Source organism: Erpetoichthys calabaricus, chromosome 11 (assembly GCF_900747795.2).
Source record: "Erpetoichthys calabaricus chromosome 11, fErpCal1.3, whole genome shotgun sequence".
Taxonomy (NCBI): Eukaryota; Metazoa; Chordata; class Cladistia; order Polypteriformes; family Polypteridae; genus Erpetoichthys; species Erpetoichthys calabaricus.
In genome coordinates, this window is record NC_041404.2 from 29253424 (window position 1) to 29271882 (window position 18459).

Sequence of the window (18459 nt, forward strand, 5' to 3'; positions counted from 1 at the left end):
TGGTCATTATATTAGACTTGCTAATAAACTTGAGATATAATAGCTCAAAAAAAAAATGCAATGACTTCCTTAAGGATTACAGCATATGGTTTGTTTTCTGGGTTTACCTTATATGGAGGTTGGCTTTCATATCTTATGTGATGGTGGAACACATTACAAAGTAAGTTATTAGAGATGCTGAGTGGTAATTTGTAACTGTATTTTTTCATGAATGAATGCAGTTAAATGCCCGATAAACATAATAAGCTTAAAAGTGTTAATAGTACATTATAATTTAGTAGAACATGTAACAGGTTACAATGAGAGTAATACTGGCAAAGCCTTTTGATTTTCATATTTATGATATAATACATTGTAAAAATGTTAAACTGATAACAGTTGTTACATGAAATATGCTCCAAATACCTGCAGTATACATTACCAATTAAAGATAAACCATCAGGAAAGGAAAACCTACTATAGCATGTGTTTTAAAAAGGTTTTTTGTAAGGAGAATGACACAAGTCTATCCCTTGCCAAGAAATGCTTCCAACAACAACAACATTTATTAATATAGCACATTTTCATACAAATAATGTAGCTCAAAGTGCTTTAAAAGACAAAGACATAACTATATATTGTGACGTTTTTAAAGCTATAACATTAATTAAACACTATCCCACATGATTTTGTTTTGTTTTCTTATACCACACTTTTTGACTACATATAATCTGATCCATTTATGAAATAAACATCATAATTTGGTGGACAGGGATGACAGTTGGCTTAAATAACTTACTTGATAAGCGTCGCTTGTACTGTAGTCTTTCTCTCCACTTTAAAGACTTTTCATTCTTACCAGAATCATTAACAGTTTCTTCCTATAGAAAGTACAAAGGCAAAAATAATACCTTAATGAAGTCATACAGTTGTAGTAGACAATCAAGCATTAATAAAACTGTTATATTTTTTCATTTGTAAATGTATTATATATATTTATATTTAGGTATAGATTAATATTACTACTTTTCATTTAACTGGTGAAGCAAAAGTTCGTTCAAATATGTGATGCAATTTGTTTTAGTATGTCAATGCTGAGAACAGTAAAGAGAGCTGATTTTATTTTCATCTAGTTTTTGACGTGTTTTGTTTTGTTTTGAGAAAGCCGTTTCTGAGCGAGGAGTATATATCTCAGCCATCATTCAAGTCATTTAACAAATGAAGATTATCTAATATTAGTAAGTGCAGGTAAAAGTCAACACAGCACAGACTGCTTACTGAGACAAATCTTAATAAACCCACAACCTATATCTAGGATGGAATTTGGTTTGCAAAATAAGAAGATAATTTACTGAGGAGAAAAAAAAAAGTACGGACATGAAACGAGAATGATGTAGCATGCTACACAGTCTTACAGGTGTTCTCCTGAGAAGTGTACCGCAAATCACAGGTTACTTAAGACATATTGCTCTAAATTATTTAAGCACCAAAAACATAAAATACAGAGAAGTGTTTTAATCCGAACTGAAATAAATTGCAACTGAATGGGTATAACATTCTGAAACCTACTTAATCCAACTAAGGGTTGAGAAGTGTCTGAATATGTTCAAATTGTGAACAGCTACCAAGCACAAGATTCAAACCCAGGGCTCTAGATCCATGACATAGCAGTCATTACCACTGTACCACCATACTGACCTAACATGAGACATTTGGAACACTAAATTAGAAAACAGACACTTTTTATCACAGTAATAATTTTTTTGATATCGCTAAGATATCATTATGTGAATATCCCCTTGGGATTAATAAAGTATCTATCTATCTATCTATCTATCATACTGTTTCTTTATATTTTTTAGTGATTAAACTCAAACTTTAAAGTTATGCATTTAAAAACATAATTCACCCTTTGCAAACAAAATTTAAAACTTTGGTACAAATGATAGCAAGCTATGGTAAAATTGCTTTTCTAGTACTCCGATGTTATGTGCCCGTGCAATATCTGTACTGAAAAGTACACAAAACTATCATACGTTTAAATATTAATGTGGTCAACTACAGTGTTGTGTAGAAACAGAACACAAGGGTTTCTGCAAACTATGAAAATTCTCATGTACAGAGAAAAAAATATAATTTTAAAAAATGTATTCCAATTTGAACCATATTTAAATGCTTGCTACTTCTTTATGGTGTGAGTTGGATTTCCTTTTGACTTTTTCATGCAAAAATGAGCAAAATTTCAAACAAAGATTGAGCTAAAGACATGATAAACTTTATGGATTATTTTTAAACAGTAACATTAAAACTAAGCTACTTAAATCTGTTTCTAATGCAATGTCAGTTGAAAAAGCTAATTTATTTTCTTAGGTAAACTGAGAACTACACAATCAAATGGAAGAAAAATAGTTTTTTTGCACAAAATCACAAAGAATGTTATAAGGTAGAGTATGTATAGTACAGGTATGCATTTGGCTTAATTATTACTTAGAAAAGTGTTATTGAATGGGGAAAAAGTTACAGTTTTCCATGAGAGACTGAAGGAAATTATTTCAGTCTATCCAAAACAAGATGATGAGAAAAATGGTAAATTAAATAATAAATAACACACACACACAAACTCATCCAAGTGAGAGGTTTGCAAATATATGAAACTGGTTAGTTCTTGATAAAAATTAACAAACTAAAGACCTTGTCTTAATAGGACAGTTCTTTAGAATATCTAGTGAAAAAAATGAACACAAATTGTGAAAGTCAGAACTTCAACGTTCTATTCTAACTGAAACATTGATTTGTATTATATACACATTCTTATATATTATCTTAAATTATTATCAAGATACAAGAAAGTAAACACATTAGTACATAAAAATATTGATCTCTGCTTCTACCAACCTGCTTAGAAGCACCCCAATCTCCTATTTGCTCTTTGGTCATAATAAAATGGTAGTCAGAGTTTCTTCTATTTTTAGGAAACAAACAGCTTTCTTCATTAGTGCTGGGAACATTATCTGGCAATGTGTCGCTTTTATCACCTTCATTTAAAATAGCAAGGCTACTCTCACTTTGCAAAAAATTCTCCACATTTTTTCTTTTTGGAAATACAGGGCTTGTGGTAATCCCAGAGGTCTGACTTGTGCCATATTTTTGGCTGTTTAAAGGTGTCAAACTCACAGAATCCACTTGCGAACAAAAAACAAAACCTGACTCTGAACAGCTGCTGAGAATATCTTGGCTTAATTTGTCAAGTACAATAAGAGGGTCTCTCTTCAAATAACTTGTGCTTCCATGGACCATTACAGAATTTGACACATTGTTTATTGGATGGCCAATATCCAATGCCTCTAGGTGATCTGGGTTATTATCCATCGTAAACGAATTACTGCAAACCATATCTTCCTTGTATTTTATCAATCCAACATCACTGTAAGTATTGGTATGCTGAAATAGTTTGAAGAAAAGAAATATATTACATTTCCTTGTGTAATTATTATGTAATACTGGCATGGTAATGTTTAACATTAGTGGTAGAAAAATTTTGGTTCCTAAATTAGAATAAAACAGAGTTCCATCAGTTCAGTTTGCTTGCTCTATCTACTTCACTTGCGTTCCACCTGTGTTTACAAAAACCTGTCGAATTTTAAAGTCGAATTTATCTATAGTATCTACAGTAATAGAACACTACTAATATGTACATTACAAAATAATCACATATAAAATATTATGATATTTAAACAACTCTGAAAATAACATTATCATTTTTAATCAGACAGGTGATGGTGCAAATAAGTATGAACATTACTTTTTGATTTGCTTAACTCAATTAAACATAAATGCATTTTTCCTAAACTAGCAAAAAATGTAAGCTTCGATACTGTAATATAAATGAAAACAGTGTAAAAATTATTTATCTATTCAATTTCTATCCAGCATGTGGGGAGTCACAGCATTATCCAAAAATACCGTAATGGCATTATTACAGGAATTCATATACAAATACATTGACAGGCAGACAGACAAAGCAGAGAACAAGAAACAGTATGAAGTCAACAAAATCCTATGGTATTCAAATAAATTATAAATTACACATAAACTCTCATCAATAGCCTTCTTCACTGCTTCATCTTCAGCTTGCTGCTGCAGTGTTATTCTGTTTGCTTCTTCTTCACTTATTTTCAAAGCCAAATTCAACATATCTTCCTCTGACAGATCTGAAAATAAAAACAAAAAACAAAAACAAAAAAAAGTTTTTTTCTTTCATCAGAAAACAAACCATGAAAATGGTAAAAACTGAATTAGGTAACACTTGGTGTTAAAATAAAAAATAATAATAACTTCTGTGTATATATGCAAAGATAGCAAAAAAAAACAGTTCTGCTAATACACGTCCCGATTTGTCTCTACTTAGAAAGAATTGTAATTCACCATATATCACCACTTTACAATGATTGGGAATGACTGTAATCAATGATCTTCACCAGAAATTTCAGGTATGGGAAGTCTGGTGATTAAGATGGGTGATGTTAATGGATTTGTAATATTTTTATTTAGAAATTTCAAATAACTAGTAAATATTTTGCACTACAATTTTATATCTATAATTATGTACACTCATTAAGGTCTCAGTTCATAGTGACTCAAATGTTTTTTTACACATGTTAACTGTAATTAGGGAAAATGGCTACAAAATAGCTTATCAAACAGATTCAGTAACATTCAATGTTGTTCAAAATAACAGTGCACATACTTCTTCAGAAAATTACCACATAGATCTCTCTGAAATTACTGTTGCAAATCTCAATCAAACTAACATACCAGTATGTGATCAAAGTTAGGCAACTGCACATAAGCATCCATATTACTAACCGAAAATGGTAAACCGGATGGCATGGACGCAGGCTTACTAAACCGGATGGCATGGACACAGGTACACGGCGATGGGACCATGAGACGTACTGCGCAGGCGCGTACAGTGCATGTCTCATAAACCGCAATCGAAGTCGTATCCACCGCGAACGAACGACTCACCGCCCAAAAACGAAACAGCTCAACTGACGTGAATGAGAAATGAAGCAACAAGCCCATAGCTAACGACACAGCCATGCCAAAAAGAGGATTCTGCGATGCAGCCCGGATTCAAACGGAAGAGGCTACGGAGGCCCCACAGGTCCACAAAGATAGTGAGAAGGGCGCAGGCATCACCGCCATATTGTGAGTGGCACTACTACGGAAGGCACAGGCGTCACTGCCATATTGTGCGTGGCACTACTGCGGAGTGAAGTTAGGAGTAATGTGCTGCTTGGGATTGTACAAACTGCTGAACGCTTTACACCGAATTCAAACACAATACAGCTCAACGATACAAACACGAGCTCACCTGGATAAGATCAATGAACGCAGGCGCCTACAACGCGTGTCTGAAACTGCGGAAGCACAGCAGACACGGGTGCAAAACGAGCGAGCTCGACTGACGGATATATAAACACAAGCCCGGCTGGATAAAATCAATGTACGCAGGCGCCTACAACACGCATCTGAAATGCCGCAAGAAAAGCGGGCACGGCTCCAAGACGAATGAGCTCAACTAATGTGTTTCAGGATACCCAACGCCGGGGGTAGGCGAGTGAAGCGAGCAGGGGGCGGAGCCCCCCTTGTTTATTATAACACTTTATAATACCATGTGCTTCAAGACTACCGATACTATGTTAACACTCAGGAGCTGTAGGTCAGAATAGAAAGCATTAAAAAAAAATTAAAAATTTAAAAAGTAAAACACCAAATGCTATCAAATTAATAGAACCTTCACTGTCCCGAGTTTAAAATGGGTGTCAAAAGTTAATTATATAAATTGTAGTCAAAGAAACTATAAAGCATTATAGTCTCAACCTCTTGAAAAGTAGGCAACAACCTATGAATAACTGATTAACGTTATAGAGATAATTTCAAAAACAAAATAAATATGAGGAATCTCTTTCTTTCTTCTTAATGTAATAGCAAATGTGACTGCACTCATTTAATCTCCAAGTAATCATTCACATAGGTGAAATAAAATAAAAGCATACACAAAAACAGAAACACAACATCCAGAGCATACGATTGTATTTGGGAAATCTTAGAAATACCTGGGTGCAAATCATTTAGTTGCTGATTACTTTCAAAAATTCTCAAATCTGGAATGTCATCATTTGGATACTTAGCATGTGTTCTATACTTTCTGGAAAATGTGGCATTTTAGCATAGTAGTTCATTTTGCTGTGTTAACAATTTACAGTCCAAGTTAACCTCTTGCCTAGTTACCTTTAGTGTGGAGTTTGCACACCATTATCTCTCCCAAATGTGAACTGGATGTTAAAATGTTAACATAGGTTTTATGAATGAATTACATTGGTGTAGCTGAAAAAAAGAGTGCCTCAATGTTAATATACTATCTAGGTTTCTGTCATGCAATTAAAAAAATCATTTAAGCAAAGGAGTTTTAAAAGTTTAAATGACTGATTTTAATTAATTTCATTGTCTCCAGTTGTAAGAATCCTCAAAATAACAGATGTGTAAGTTATTGGTACAATGATAGAAGGAATAATCAGATCTGGACAGATGAATCTATAATATGTATACAGAGCTGCAAGTATTAAGGCTATAACAAAAAATGTACAAAGAATTAGTGTATTATTTAAATAATGAGCATCTATATTACTAATGTAACAGATATAAAAATGCATAATTTTTTTGAGGAAATTAAACTCCCAATATTGAGTGTGCATGTAAATTACAACTTTTATGCATACCTTTTACCCAGTAATAGTCATAGAGAGCTGACACCCTATTCAGCAGGGATGGGCGCAGTGCAGAAGCCAGCCCTAAAAGGAATGCCAGTTCATTGCAGGTCAAAAGTGAATAAGCTTTCACATTCAGGCAATTAAAGAAATCATAAATCAAATTGGGTGCATTGGAGGAAGTCCATGCAAAAAGAAAATAAATAAATAAAAGCACAGAATCAAAACTGTGCTCGAAGTAATGTGAGGAAGTATTGCATTACTGCAATAGAAGTCCATTGCATCACTGGACTGTCCATTGTAGAGAAAAAAACAATTTAAAGTATGCATTAGTCAAAAACTACTCATCAAACTTTATTTGGTAAAATTTTACCAGGGTCGTTGAATAATGGCATTAATAAAGCATTTAAAATAGCTTTCCTTCACCTAATATTTCCAAGAAACATTAAAATAAACACCTCTGTCTTCAGTTTTGCAGTTTCCTCCATTACTTAAATCTTCATCAGTGTCATCTTCTTCAAATTTAATATCTTCTGCCTAATGAAGAAAACAATAAGTTACAGTACATTTAAAGCATCACAGATTTTTTTTTTTATTGAACACAATGTCTCTAGGTCTTCTTCTAAAAGAAAGGAAAAAGAATAATAAATGAAAACAAAATATATATTTTGTACTCTATGCAGGTAACAAATTTATTTTTACAGGTGGCTGCAAAGTGGCAAAAGTATGTAATTGAAAGAAGGAATTTATTTCTCATGTATTAAATTTGACCTATTATTATTTTTAAAGAATTTGGAAGTAGACAAGAACTCAAACATCTGCATACTTAAAACAAGCACATTTAAAAACTGTACATTGTGATCTGTTCATCACAATACTAGACCTGTGCAGCAAAGGTGATAACCCTACGTCAAGAACAAGTAACATGAAATCACAATAAAGTTAATGGAGGGCTACTTTAAAAAAATCTTACAATCTTAATGCATCTCATCTAAAACAAAACAGCAATTCTGAACTTTTATGTATAGATTTTAGGAAATTCTCCCTATTTACAAGTTAAATGTTTGGATGCACCCAAAAGTGTTCATCCTTTAATAGAAAATGATTATTTTAAATAAAGATACAATAAAAATGATTTAAAAATATAGCCAAGGCATTATTCATGTTGCTATTGGTTAATTGAAATTACTTCCATTTCCAATGTATTATTCACATATGAAAGCAAAGCCCTATTTTCAGCAGTCATTGCTTCAGTGTCCTAATGGTCAACTCCCTTAGTTTATCCTTAATTAAGTCATTTTACGAGGGGCGTTCAACTATAAGCAGAAATTTTTAAGCTCTGTTTTTATAGAGTGCAAGGTAGACATGACTCATTGGTAGTTGTCGTTAGTAGTGCTAGCTGCTCTTTCCCCCCTTCCTGTTAGTTGTAATCAATATGTCGGAGCAGGAGGTACAAAGTAGTGTTGCACAGTGGATTATTATTAAACTTCTGACAAATGAAGGAGTCATTCCAGCTCAGATTTATTCCAGACTTAGAAATCAGTTTGGGAATGAGTGTCTCTTTCAGTCTACAGTATATGATTGGTACAAGCCATTCAGAGAAGGGCTATCATGTCTTCGGTCCACTTGAGGAATTTTTAGGAAGGATGGAATTCAAGTCGAATGAGAAGGTTATTGACGCTGCACAAGAATGGGTCAACATGCAGTCAAAAGACTTCTACTCTTCTGAGATTAAGAACCTTCCTGAGTGCTCAAACAAGTGGATTGCAGTGGCAGGAGACTACATAGAAAAATAGTGTGCAAGTCATTTCATTGTATTCAATAAATAAAGTGCAGCTCATAAATTCCTGTTTATATTTGAACACCCCTCGTAATAATAAATGGGCATTAGATAAAACTTTGTAATTGCAACAGCACTGCTGAAACCTGTCATTCTGTTCATTTGGATTGCAGATTACTGCCATTTGCCATACTGCCAAACTCTGATGTCCTTATCTTCTTATGTAGTCGTGCATCTGGACATCTTTTTCAACCCTGGTTAAATTCAGTCCCATAAGAGACAGCAATAAAAACCTTTGCCAAGAAAGTGAAGATTTCATACAATCTGTTATAACCTTCATTCTCAAAAAAACAAAAACAAAACAAGACTGAAATGTTTCTCAATAAAGCAGTTTCATTTTTGCCATTTTTGAACACAGAGCTGAACTTTAAAAATGCCAGTACCTTGCATCCCAGGTCAACAGAATAGCAGGTTTCAGCGGTTCTAATGCAACTACAATGGTTTCTCTAATAATAATTTAGCATTTAAAATGACTAATTAATGATATGCTAATAGAGATGACCATTGGGAAGACTGTCAACAGGGTGTCTTCTTCTTCTTTTGCCTGCTCCAGTTAGGGGTTGCCAAACTGGATATTCTTTTTCCGTAAGACTGGCAACAGGGTGTAATTGTTTAAATTTCTTGGCACCACTATTATTCACATTCTGAACTGGGATGAATACATAAAAAGTATAACCTGCCCCAATCAGTGGTGGCATCTTCACTTTCTCCATAACTATTTGATATGAACCCTGTGATGGACTGGCACCCTGTTCAAGGGATTGTTCCTGCCTTGTACCCAATGCTTACTGGGATGAACTCAAGTTCCCCTGCAACCCTGCTCAGGATTAAAGGAGCTTTGAAAATTATATGGTATGGCACAGCAACTCATCACAAAAGCATAATCTGCAGTGTGTTTTTCAGTCACTGAAAAGTACCATGGGCCTGAAATTGGTCTTATTATTTTTTTTAAGAAAATGTATCCTCCTCGGGTCTGATTACATGTTGTAAATATAATTAAAGACTACACTCAACCCAGTAACCAATTATTTCAGTTATTACCATGACGGGAAGTTTACCAGTCACTAAAAAACAAGAACTACTAGACACATAAACTGAGTTTTTTTTCCCCAACTGCAGTCACTCTGGTCATGGTGACCTCATGTTTATATCTGATGTGTAAAGGCTTAAGTAATAGCCTATATTACAGGGCATAAGTGCAATTCTGCATTGTGAGATTGTTTTATATATTTTGTGTTTTTGTGCAATGGATTATTAGTCTCTACCGTATATAATGTTGGGTGGTGTCATGAATTGTATATTGTGCGGTTAATTGGATTTACCTTGGTATGTGTATAGATGTAACACCATGAGAAATTCCTAGCAACTACAGTATGTTGCCTGGCAATAAATAAAGTTCTAATTCAATTCAATTCCATTCCAGTAAATAGCATGTGACACTCACCTCCTTTTCTCTGTCAGTGCCAGCGGATACATGCGAGGTCTTTCGTTGTCGCTTTTTCGGCGGTACTGTCGTCTCTTCTAATTTTGATGTCCGCGTACATCTTTTGCGAGGCATGTTACTGACGCACTAATATAAACACAAAACAAAGGATCTGGAAGGAGGTAAACATGAGCAAAAGCGCACACAAACCCATATACGTTATCCAAATAAAGGAACAGAGAAATGTACTATAATATATGATTTGGCCATGCTGGACCACAAATAGTACGCCAAATAGTCAATTTCTGTCTCAATTTGTAATAAGCATATTACTAATTTGTGTCTGTGTAATCCACTTCCTGAAAGAAACGAACCCAGCCCCATACCGCCGAGGGCGGTAAATGGATCTTGGAATCGTGATTGGAAGGTCTGTGAACACGTGACAATAGGACTGGCGGTGATGGGTTCATGGATGGCTTAGTGCGCATGCGAAGATTGCTTTAAACTGTGCCTTGTATGTATCCATCTGTAACGTTTACAAGAAAGGACTAAGTGTGTAATGTGACAGACACAGACCAGTTGTAATTTTGTGTCCTCACCACAGGCTTGATAAGCAAGTAACCTTATGAGAATACTTGCATATCTTCTCACCACTTCATGAGCAGGTGTATGTCATATGCACTGTCGGGTCTTTACCTTTTTCTTTTCTCTGTGTAAATTGCTTTTAGAGCTGGGTTTCTGAAACGTTTTAATCTGAAGACCCAAAAAAGAAAATCGATACTATACTGGGACCCAAGAAGAGGATTCTCGCCATTATGACATAAACATTTAATGGCCTTATAATACAAGTAGACGTTTCAGTGTGCTTTCAGTCCAGCTTCTCTCGCATGAAAATTACTGAAAGAGAAGTGTGGAATGCAAATGTTTTATTAATAAAACAAGATTGATTACTAAGGGTATAGTAGGTTACTGAGGTATATCACTGTCAGTTTAAATGCTTAGTGTTAAGCTTTGGTAAAGATGAAAAAAATTAATGTCTTGGGGTATGGCACAAGGATATGACGATTTTTGAAAGAGTAGTATCGTTTAACTTAGTTACTTGATTCATAGAACCAGATAAGGAATTAAGTAGTCAAAAAACAATTGATACAGTTTATTTACTTCGTCTTAAATAACTTTATTTTAAAAATAACTTTTTCAAATGACCTCAACCATCAACAAATAGAGCTGCAATTAACCCCTAAAGACATTATTTAATCCGGTTAATCTGTCGGTACGTCACATTTTGCTAATTTAGCAGCGCCAAATGAATCGATAGGTTATACTCTCCCAATTAATGTTATTGGCAGACTAATGACCTGAGCGGGGTATTATGGATTTTATTTATATTCTTAGATCCTCCCACGAAGTACGAAAGTGCGAGTACGTGTTTGTGAGTTGTAAAGAAATAAAAACATTTTATCCAGAAAACATCTATGAAGATCCTTTGTTTTACAGTTTAATATGGAAAACCCAACACCAAGTCTATTGATAGTAGTAGCGGCACATCGGCGCGTGATCGGTTTCCATGTTTTTTCTTGATAATCTTCATCCACACGCAACAGTAGTACTGCCACCTGTATCTTATAATGCGGGACCGTCCCGTTCTGGAACAGAAAATACTGCGTACCGTATCGAACCAATAAGGGACGCGATTCGTCCCGTTTTTTCGTACACATCGTTTCATTTATCCACTAGCTCTTCAACAGTTATACAAGCGTAGTCAATTAGTTTAATTTCTTTGGCGCGCTATTGTTTACAGACAGGCAGGCTCTGCGCGCTCCGTGAGAATGCGCATCCGCTTTAGTTGTGCTGCGTTCACACATTGTCTTATATTAGGTTTTCCTTGCGCCACATGTCCATAACAACACTCACAGAGGAACAATATGGAGTTAACCAAACAAACTTAGTGTTTATTTTTTTGGAATGTGAGAGGAAGCCAGAGTACCTAGAAGAAAACCTAAATTGATATGAGGTGAAAGAGCACCTCCATACACACATGGATTCAGATTCCACTACTGGCATTGTGTGACCATGAGTAAGTCACTTCACCTGCATGTGCTCCAGTTGGAAAAAAACAAAAGAAGTGTATCCAATTGTATCTCAAATGTTGTCACAATGTGTGTCTGTGGTCACAGCGATAAAGTTTCAAACTTGATCAGTCAGTTTCTCTTGTTGTTTTCAAGGGGTAAACATGGCTGATCCACTCTCCATTTGCACCAAAGAAGAGCAGTGTGCAGTGATCCATATTTCATTGGCTGAACGTGTACCAGGGGTTAAAATCCTTGTTGGTTAGTCAGAATCATGGTGCAGACATGCTTAATGTTGTTGTCAGTATTGGACGTGAACTGGTGTTCCTCTCTCTTTTAATGCTCAACACTTGTCCAGCCATTTTTGAATTTCTCAATCCTATTTGTAAACACTCTGCCATGGTCTCCATATTGGGCAGAAAGCCTTCTATAGATTATCTGCCCCCCAGTACACCTTCACCCCATAAAAAGCCAATCACTGCTCTCTGCTCTTCTTGTGTGAAAACAGAGAGCAAAGTAACCATGTTTACTCATGACAACAGTGAGAAAAACTGACTGAAACATGACCACAGTGGTCACAAACACATGTTTCCACATGCAAGTGGGGAAAAGTGTACAGACCACCCAAACAAAATTATTACAAAAGTGCAGATAATTATTGACTTACCATTGTAAATTGCTTAATGCTACTTTTAATTCAGCTTATATTTATTGTCAAGTGTACACAATACAATGAAATTCTTTATTGCATGTCTCCCACAGACTATTGGCAGCAGTACAATGCCAAGAACTAACAAAAAATGTAACACTATACAATACAACACCACACTTTAAAGGAAACAGCATACAATTCAAATTGTATAAGATGCGGTTGCCAGACTGGCTGTTGAGTAGTATCACACATGTGTGTCGGAGGACTCCTGCACAGGTTCCGTTGAGGTATGTAATGCTAGTCCCCACATTATACTCCAAGCTCCTCACCCATTGGCAGGGTCTGTACGAAGTCCAGAATGAAAGGGCTTGGTTGATTACCTCATCTACCAGCCCAGCCAGAGATCAAGAGAGCACATTTTTATCATGTCAACCTCCTGAAGCCCTGGGTGGACCACAACTCTATCGACTCTGCAGCCTCTCCAGTCCTTGGAGATTACATGTCTGACGCTATTGGTTTCTAATCAGCATATCTGTACTTATTCATGGTTGGTAACTTCACAGTAGCCACCTCAAAATCCATGGTGGCATACCCTGTATAGGGGATATCCAACCCATTGGCAGCTTTCAGGGTTAGAAGAAATGGGGCCTGCCCAACTTCTATGTTATCTGCAAAATGCTGCTTGAAAATGCTCTCTTGCATCAGGGTAACCTGGGATCCTGTGTCTAACAGACCATTTAATGTTTTGCCTTCGATGATGACCTGTACCACGGGACACTCACCAATAAGTGGGGATATGGCCTTTCGGGGATCACTCTCCAACCCTGCTACCCGGCCCACAGCTGCAGAGCTTAAAAGTTTAAAGTAGGGCGCCTACTAGAGGATGGACAGTTCCGTGCCAAATGACCTGCTTGTCTGCACTGATTACAAATGGGCCTACCTTGTGAATCCCAGGCATAATGGCTGTTAGTGCAAGGCCTCCTATCTTGCTGAGAGTGTACTAGTGGCTTGGCAGCATCAACCTGTGGAACTGCTGGCCTCAGTTTCTTCAGCAGCTCTTGAGTCCATTCCTTCATCTGTGTTTTCAGGTCACCCAGAATCTCGGCCTTGAATGCTAGTCTACAGTCTGCCTGTGAATGAGAGTTAATTGCAGAGAACTCACCAACAACTCCGCAAGTTGCTTCCCTGTGTCCCGTATAATTACATTCCTCTTCCAGCAGCAGGGCCTCTTGATGCACTTCCCCAAAAGTTTTATCTGGGTTGTGGCACACTGTGCTGACCCAACACTTGATTGTTCAACTGTCCACGGATGCACTCTGTTCACCGGACACTCGTTTCCCAACAGAAGTTGTGTCAAAACATTGAATCCCTGTCAGTGTGTCTTCGTCGTTCCTTTTTATTCCCACTCTGGGCTCCTTGTGTTGCTTTGACAGTGGAGCACTTTAAAAAACTGCTGAAAACACATTACTTTAACATGGCCTTCTCATAACTTCACTGTAATTTAAATCCTGATACTCTGTATATCCAATTCATTATAATAACTATTCATGGTGGCTCTAAAATGTGTACTAACCCCTACTCTCTCTTCTGTTTCCTTTTCTGGTGTCCTTTTGGTGGTGGCTTGTGCCACCACCATCTATTCAAAGCACCATGATGTTCCAACAATGATGGATGGATTAAAAGCCAGAAGTCTGTATGACCATCAGCATCAAGTGACTCCGTGAGAACCCTAACTACAAAGAGGACTATTTCATTTATGTTAGGTAGAATGCCCAGAGGGAACTGGGTGGTCTTGTGGCCTGGAACCCCTACAGATTTTATTTTTTTTCTCCAGCCTTCTGGAGTTTTTTTTTTTTGTTTTTTCTGTCCACCCTGGCCATCGGACCTTACTCCTTTTCTATGCTAACTAATGTTGTCTTATTTTACTTTCTTATTTTGTCTTTGATTTTTCTTTTCTTCATTATGTAAAGCACTTTGAGCTACTTTTTGTATGAAAATGTGCTATATAAAAAAATGTTGTTGTTGTTGTTGTTGACCTAGGCACGCCTCATTTCTCATCTGCCAACTTTGCTTGGTCCTTTCATGCGGCTTCCTTCTCTCGCTGGACCCACAACCAGCGTCTCCTTGTGGAGCTGTCTCTTCCTCCCTGGAAGTGTTGCCGTCCTTGTGCCTCACGTCGTGCCAACCACGTACCCTTGTCTGCCTGCAAGCCCCTGTGCTCTGTCCGAGTGTCTTGGCAGCGTTCTCTGTGGACTGTCCTTGCTCCTCCTTCTTGCCTTCTCCTGCACAGAAGTTTAAATGTCCTTCAGTCCCTGCCATTATCAGTTCTGGACAATCGGATTAAACAATGGCACATCTAAATTTCCTGGGTTTAACAATTAATGAAAACACAAGTTAACAAAATGTATTGTTTGTATACTCATCCAGCCAGACTTCAAAGCGGTAACTCCTTTGCAAGACAGCAAATACCTAAATCCTGCAGACAACCCTGACACAATCAGTAACTGGATTATCCAGGAAATCGAAAAACAAGGCTCCCTTCTGACACTTATCCAACCATTTTTGAATTTCTCAATCCTATTTGTAAACACTCTGCCATGGTTTAACACTGTCTCCATATTGGGCAGAAAGCCTTCTATAGATTGTCTGCCCCCCAGTACACTTTCACCCCATAAAAAGCCAATCACTGCTCTCTGCTCTTCTTGTGTGAAAACAGAGAGCAAAGTGACCATGTTTACTCCAAGACAACAGTGAGAAAAACTGACTGAAACATGACCCAAGTGGTCACAAACACATGTTTTCACATGCAAGTGGGGAAAAGTGTACAGACCACCCAAACAAAATTATTACAAAAGTGCAGATAATTATTGACTTACCATTGTAAATTGCTTAATCCTACTTTCAATTCAGGTTATATTTATTGTCAAGTGTACACAATACAATGAAATTCTTTATTGCATGTCTCCCACAGACTGTTGGCAGCAGTACAATGCCAAGAACTAACAAAAAATGTAACACTATACAATACAACACCACACTTTAAAGGAAACAGCATACAATTCAAATTGTATAAGATGCGGTTGCCAGACTGGGTGTTGAGTAGTATCACACATGTGTGTTGAAGGACTCCTGCACAGGTTCCGTTGAGGTATGTAATGCTTTTCCCCACATTATACTCCAAGCTCCTCACCCATTGGCAGGGTCTGTATGAAGTCCAGAATGAAAGGGCTTGGTTGATTACCTCATCTACCAGCCCAGCCAGAGATCAAGAGAGCACATTTTTATCATGTCAACCTCCTGAAGCCATGGGTTGACCATGACTCTATCGACTCTGCAGCCTCTCCAGTCCTGTCACTCTTTTCAGATGCTGGATGGCTAAATTGCAGGGACAGCCTCAACTCCCAAGGAAACCAGGAGCTAGAGAATGTCGTTGCCTCATTCAAGATGGTTGTTGATCTACGGCCAGGACAAACTATGCTGATTTCTCATGACATTATCACCGAACCAGGTGTAGTCATACGTGAACGGTCATACCGTTTCACAGAGGCCAAGAGGTCAGAGGTGGAGCTCCAAATATGCTGGAGGCTGGAACTGGGAGTGATAAAGGCCAGTTACAACCCTTGGTCCAGTCCAATTGTATTAGTGCCTAAGCCAGACTGGAGTTTACATTTTTGCAACAACTTCCATCGGCTTGACCATGTTTCCCGGTTTGATGCCCATCCCATGCCAAGGGTGGATGACCTCCTAGACAGACTAGGGAATGCTCAGTACCTGTCCACCCTTGACATGATGTGAGGCTACTGGCAGATTCCCTTGACAGGCGCAGTGAAATAAAAGACTACGTTTTGCAACCCTAGTGTCAACTGGCATTACCGTATCCTACCCTTTGGTTTGTACGAGGCCCCCCACAGCCTTCCAGGATCTGGTGGACAGACTGTTCCCACTCCACACTGCCTACAGCGTTGCCTACCTTTATGACATCGTTGTCTATTTCAGTACCTGGAACACCTACTGTACATAAAGAATGTCCTACACACTATATGTGATGCCAGTCTGCGGATCAACCCCCAGAAATGTTATTTTGAGTTGACCGAGGCTAAGTATTTTGGCTATATGGTGGTTGGAGGGCGGGTCAAGCCGTGGTGATCCAAGGTTGGTGTCATTCGGGACTGGCTCTGGCCTGAAACCAAAAGGTAAGTACAGGCTTTCTTAGGTCTAGTGAGTTATTACTACTGGTTTGTGCCCTGCTTCTCCGAGTGAGTTTCTCACAAACTGACAAAGAAGAAGGCGCCTAACACAGTGGTGTGGACCCCATCGGCCGAAGTTGCTTTCTAAAAATGGCCCTAATGTCCACTCTGGTTTTGTCATCTCATGACTTTTTTCTACTTTTTCTCCTCCAGACTGATGCCTTGGAAACCAGCCTCATAACCGTGTTGAACCAAGTTGTCGATGGACTGCAACATCCCACCCTGTACCTCAGCCAAAAACTGCTGGACTGGGAGACGAGGTATGCAGTGATTGAATGAGAGACCCTTGCCATAAATTAGGCCATTACACAGATCCAATATTACCCACTGGGCTGAAAATTTACCTACGTGACAGACAACACTCCTTTGCAGTGGCTCTGCTCCCACCGGAATTCAAACCCTTGGATTCCCTGCTCGTTCCTATGTCTCCAGCTTTTTTAATTCAAGGTACTGCACAGGCGCGAGACCCTCCATGACAATGCTGACACCCTTTCCTGGGCCCATGACCTCATGGTCAAGTACACTTGCCCTGCTGGGCTTGAGCTCCTTCTTTCCCTATAGTTCCGAGAAACCACCCTGTGAAGGCAATTAGCCTCACCCCTTCTGGTCCTGCTGACATACAACCCAGGCGTCCAGGAAGGAGACTTCAGTTTTGGCCAGAGCAGCCCACAAGACAGAGCTTTGATGAATCCAGACCCCACAAACTTATTCTGAATCCCTGTTGAAGGGACACATGACATTGCACTGTATTAAATTTCTTTTCTCGATTATTTTCTCATCCTTGGATGAATAAAAGGGACAACCTGGTTGGCGTTCCAAAATTTCTTGGCTGTCTGATACTGTCATTCTTGCACCTGGCACAGTAGCCTTATAGCGTGAGGATAAAAACAGTCAATGAATATATTGGTGTGAGGGCTAGTGGTCTGAAACTGCTTGTCAAAAAGGAGTAGGGCAGAATGTGACTGTGTAAGATGACTAAGGTGTTTAATGATAAGGTTCGCATTTCTTAAGCAGCTCATGATTTTTTTCCTGAAAAAGGGATCTGTATGACAGAAATATTCTGAGCCAACTTTGCCACCCTATACAGTGCTTTGTGGTTGTGGTAAGTCCACTGATGTTGGTGAGCACTGATGGGAGATATTTGGGCTTTCCTCAGCCATCTAAGAAGTAAAGGTGTTGATGGTCCTTGTTTACAATAGCTGAATGTGTAATGTGTGGTGCCCACTCTAGTGGCTCCAAGAAAGTCTGATACATAAAGCACAAAATGTATGAGTAAGTGCATTTATACATATGTGTATGGCCGGTATACAATCCACACTGTTGGACCAATCTCTGCCAAAATATTTACACCTTCCTCATCTGATCAGAGGAAGACTTTAGACTAGGTCTTGGATCTAAATTTTGATGCTGGTACCTTTGTGTGTGTGTGTTTTTTTCCTTTTCAGTACTGTTTGAACGACAGTGCCACTGGGTGGC

General features: G+C 38.0%; 1 protein-coding gene across 5 annotated transcripts in view; it reads right to left on the reverse strand.

Moving 5' to 3' along the window:
• uimc1 (ubiquitin interaction motif containing 1) overlaps window positions 1–10414 on the reverse strand; it is a 36336-nt gene extending 25922 nt beyond the window's left edge. For 3 of the 5 annotated variants that reach the window (XR_007936272.1, XM_028812882.2, XM_051933914.1), the window contains exons 1-5: window positions 10037–10414; window positions 7211–7289; window positions 4066–4190; window positions 2875–3420; window positions 779–860 (exon numbers count right to left, since the gene is read on the reverse strand). Coding sequence is in view for 4 of the 5 variants with exons in the window: in XM_028812882.2 (XP_028668715.1) it covers window positions 779–860; window positions 2875–3420; window positions 4066–4190; window positions 7211–7289; window positions 10037–10150 (946 nt within the window). In the remaining variant the exon portion in view is untranslated. The remainder of the gene's footprint in view (window positions 1–778; window positions 861–2874; window positions 3421–4065; window positions 4191–7210; window positions 7290–10036) is intronic. The other 2 variants (XM_028812881.2, XM_028812884.2) reach the window with 2 other exon arrangements.
• Between the last annotated feature and the right edge of the window lie 8045 nt (window positions 10415–18459).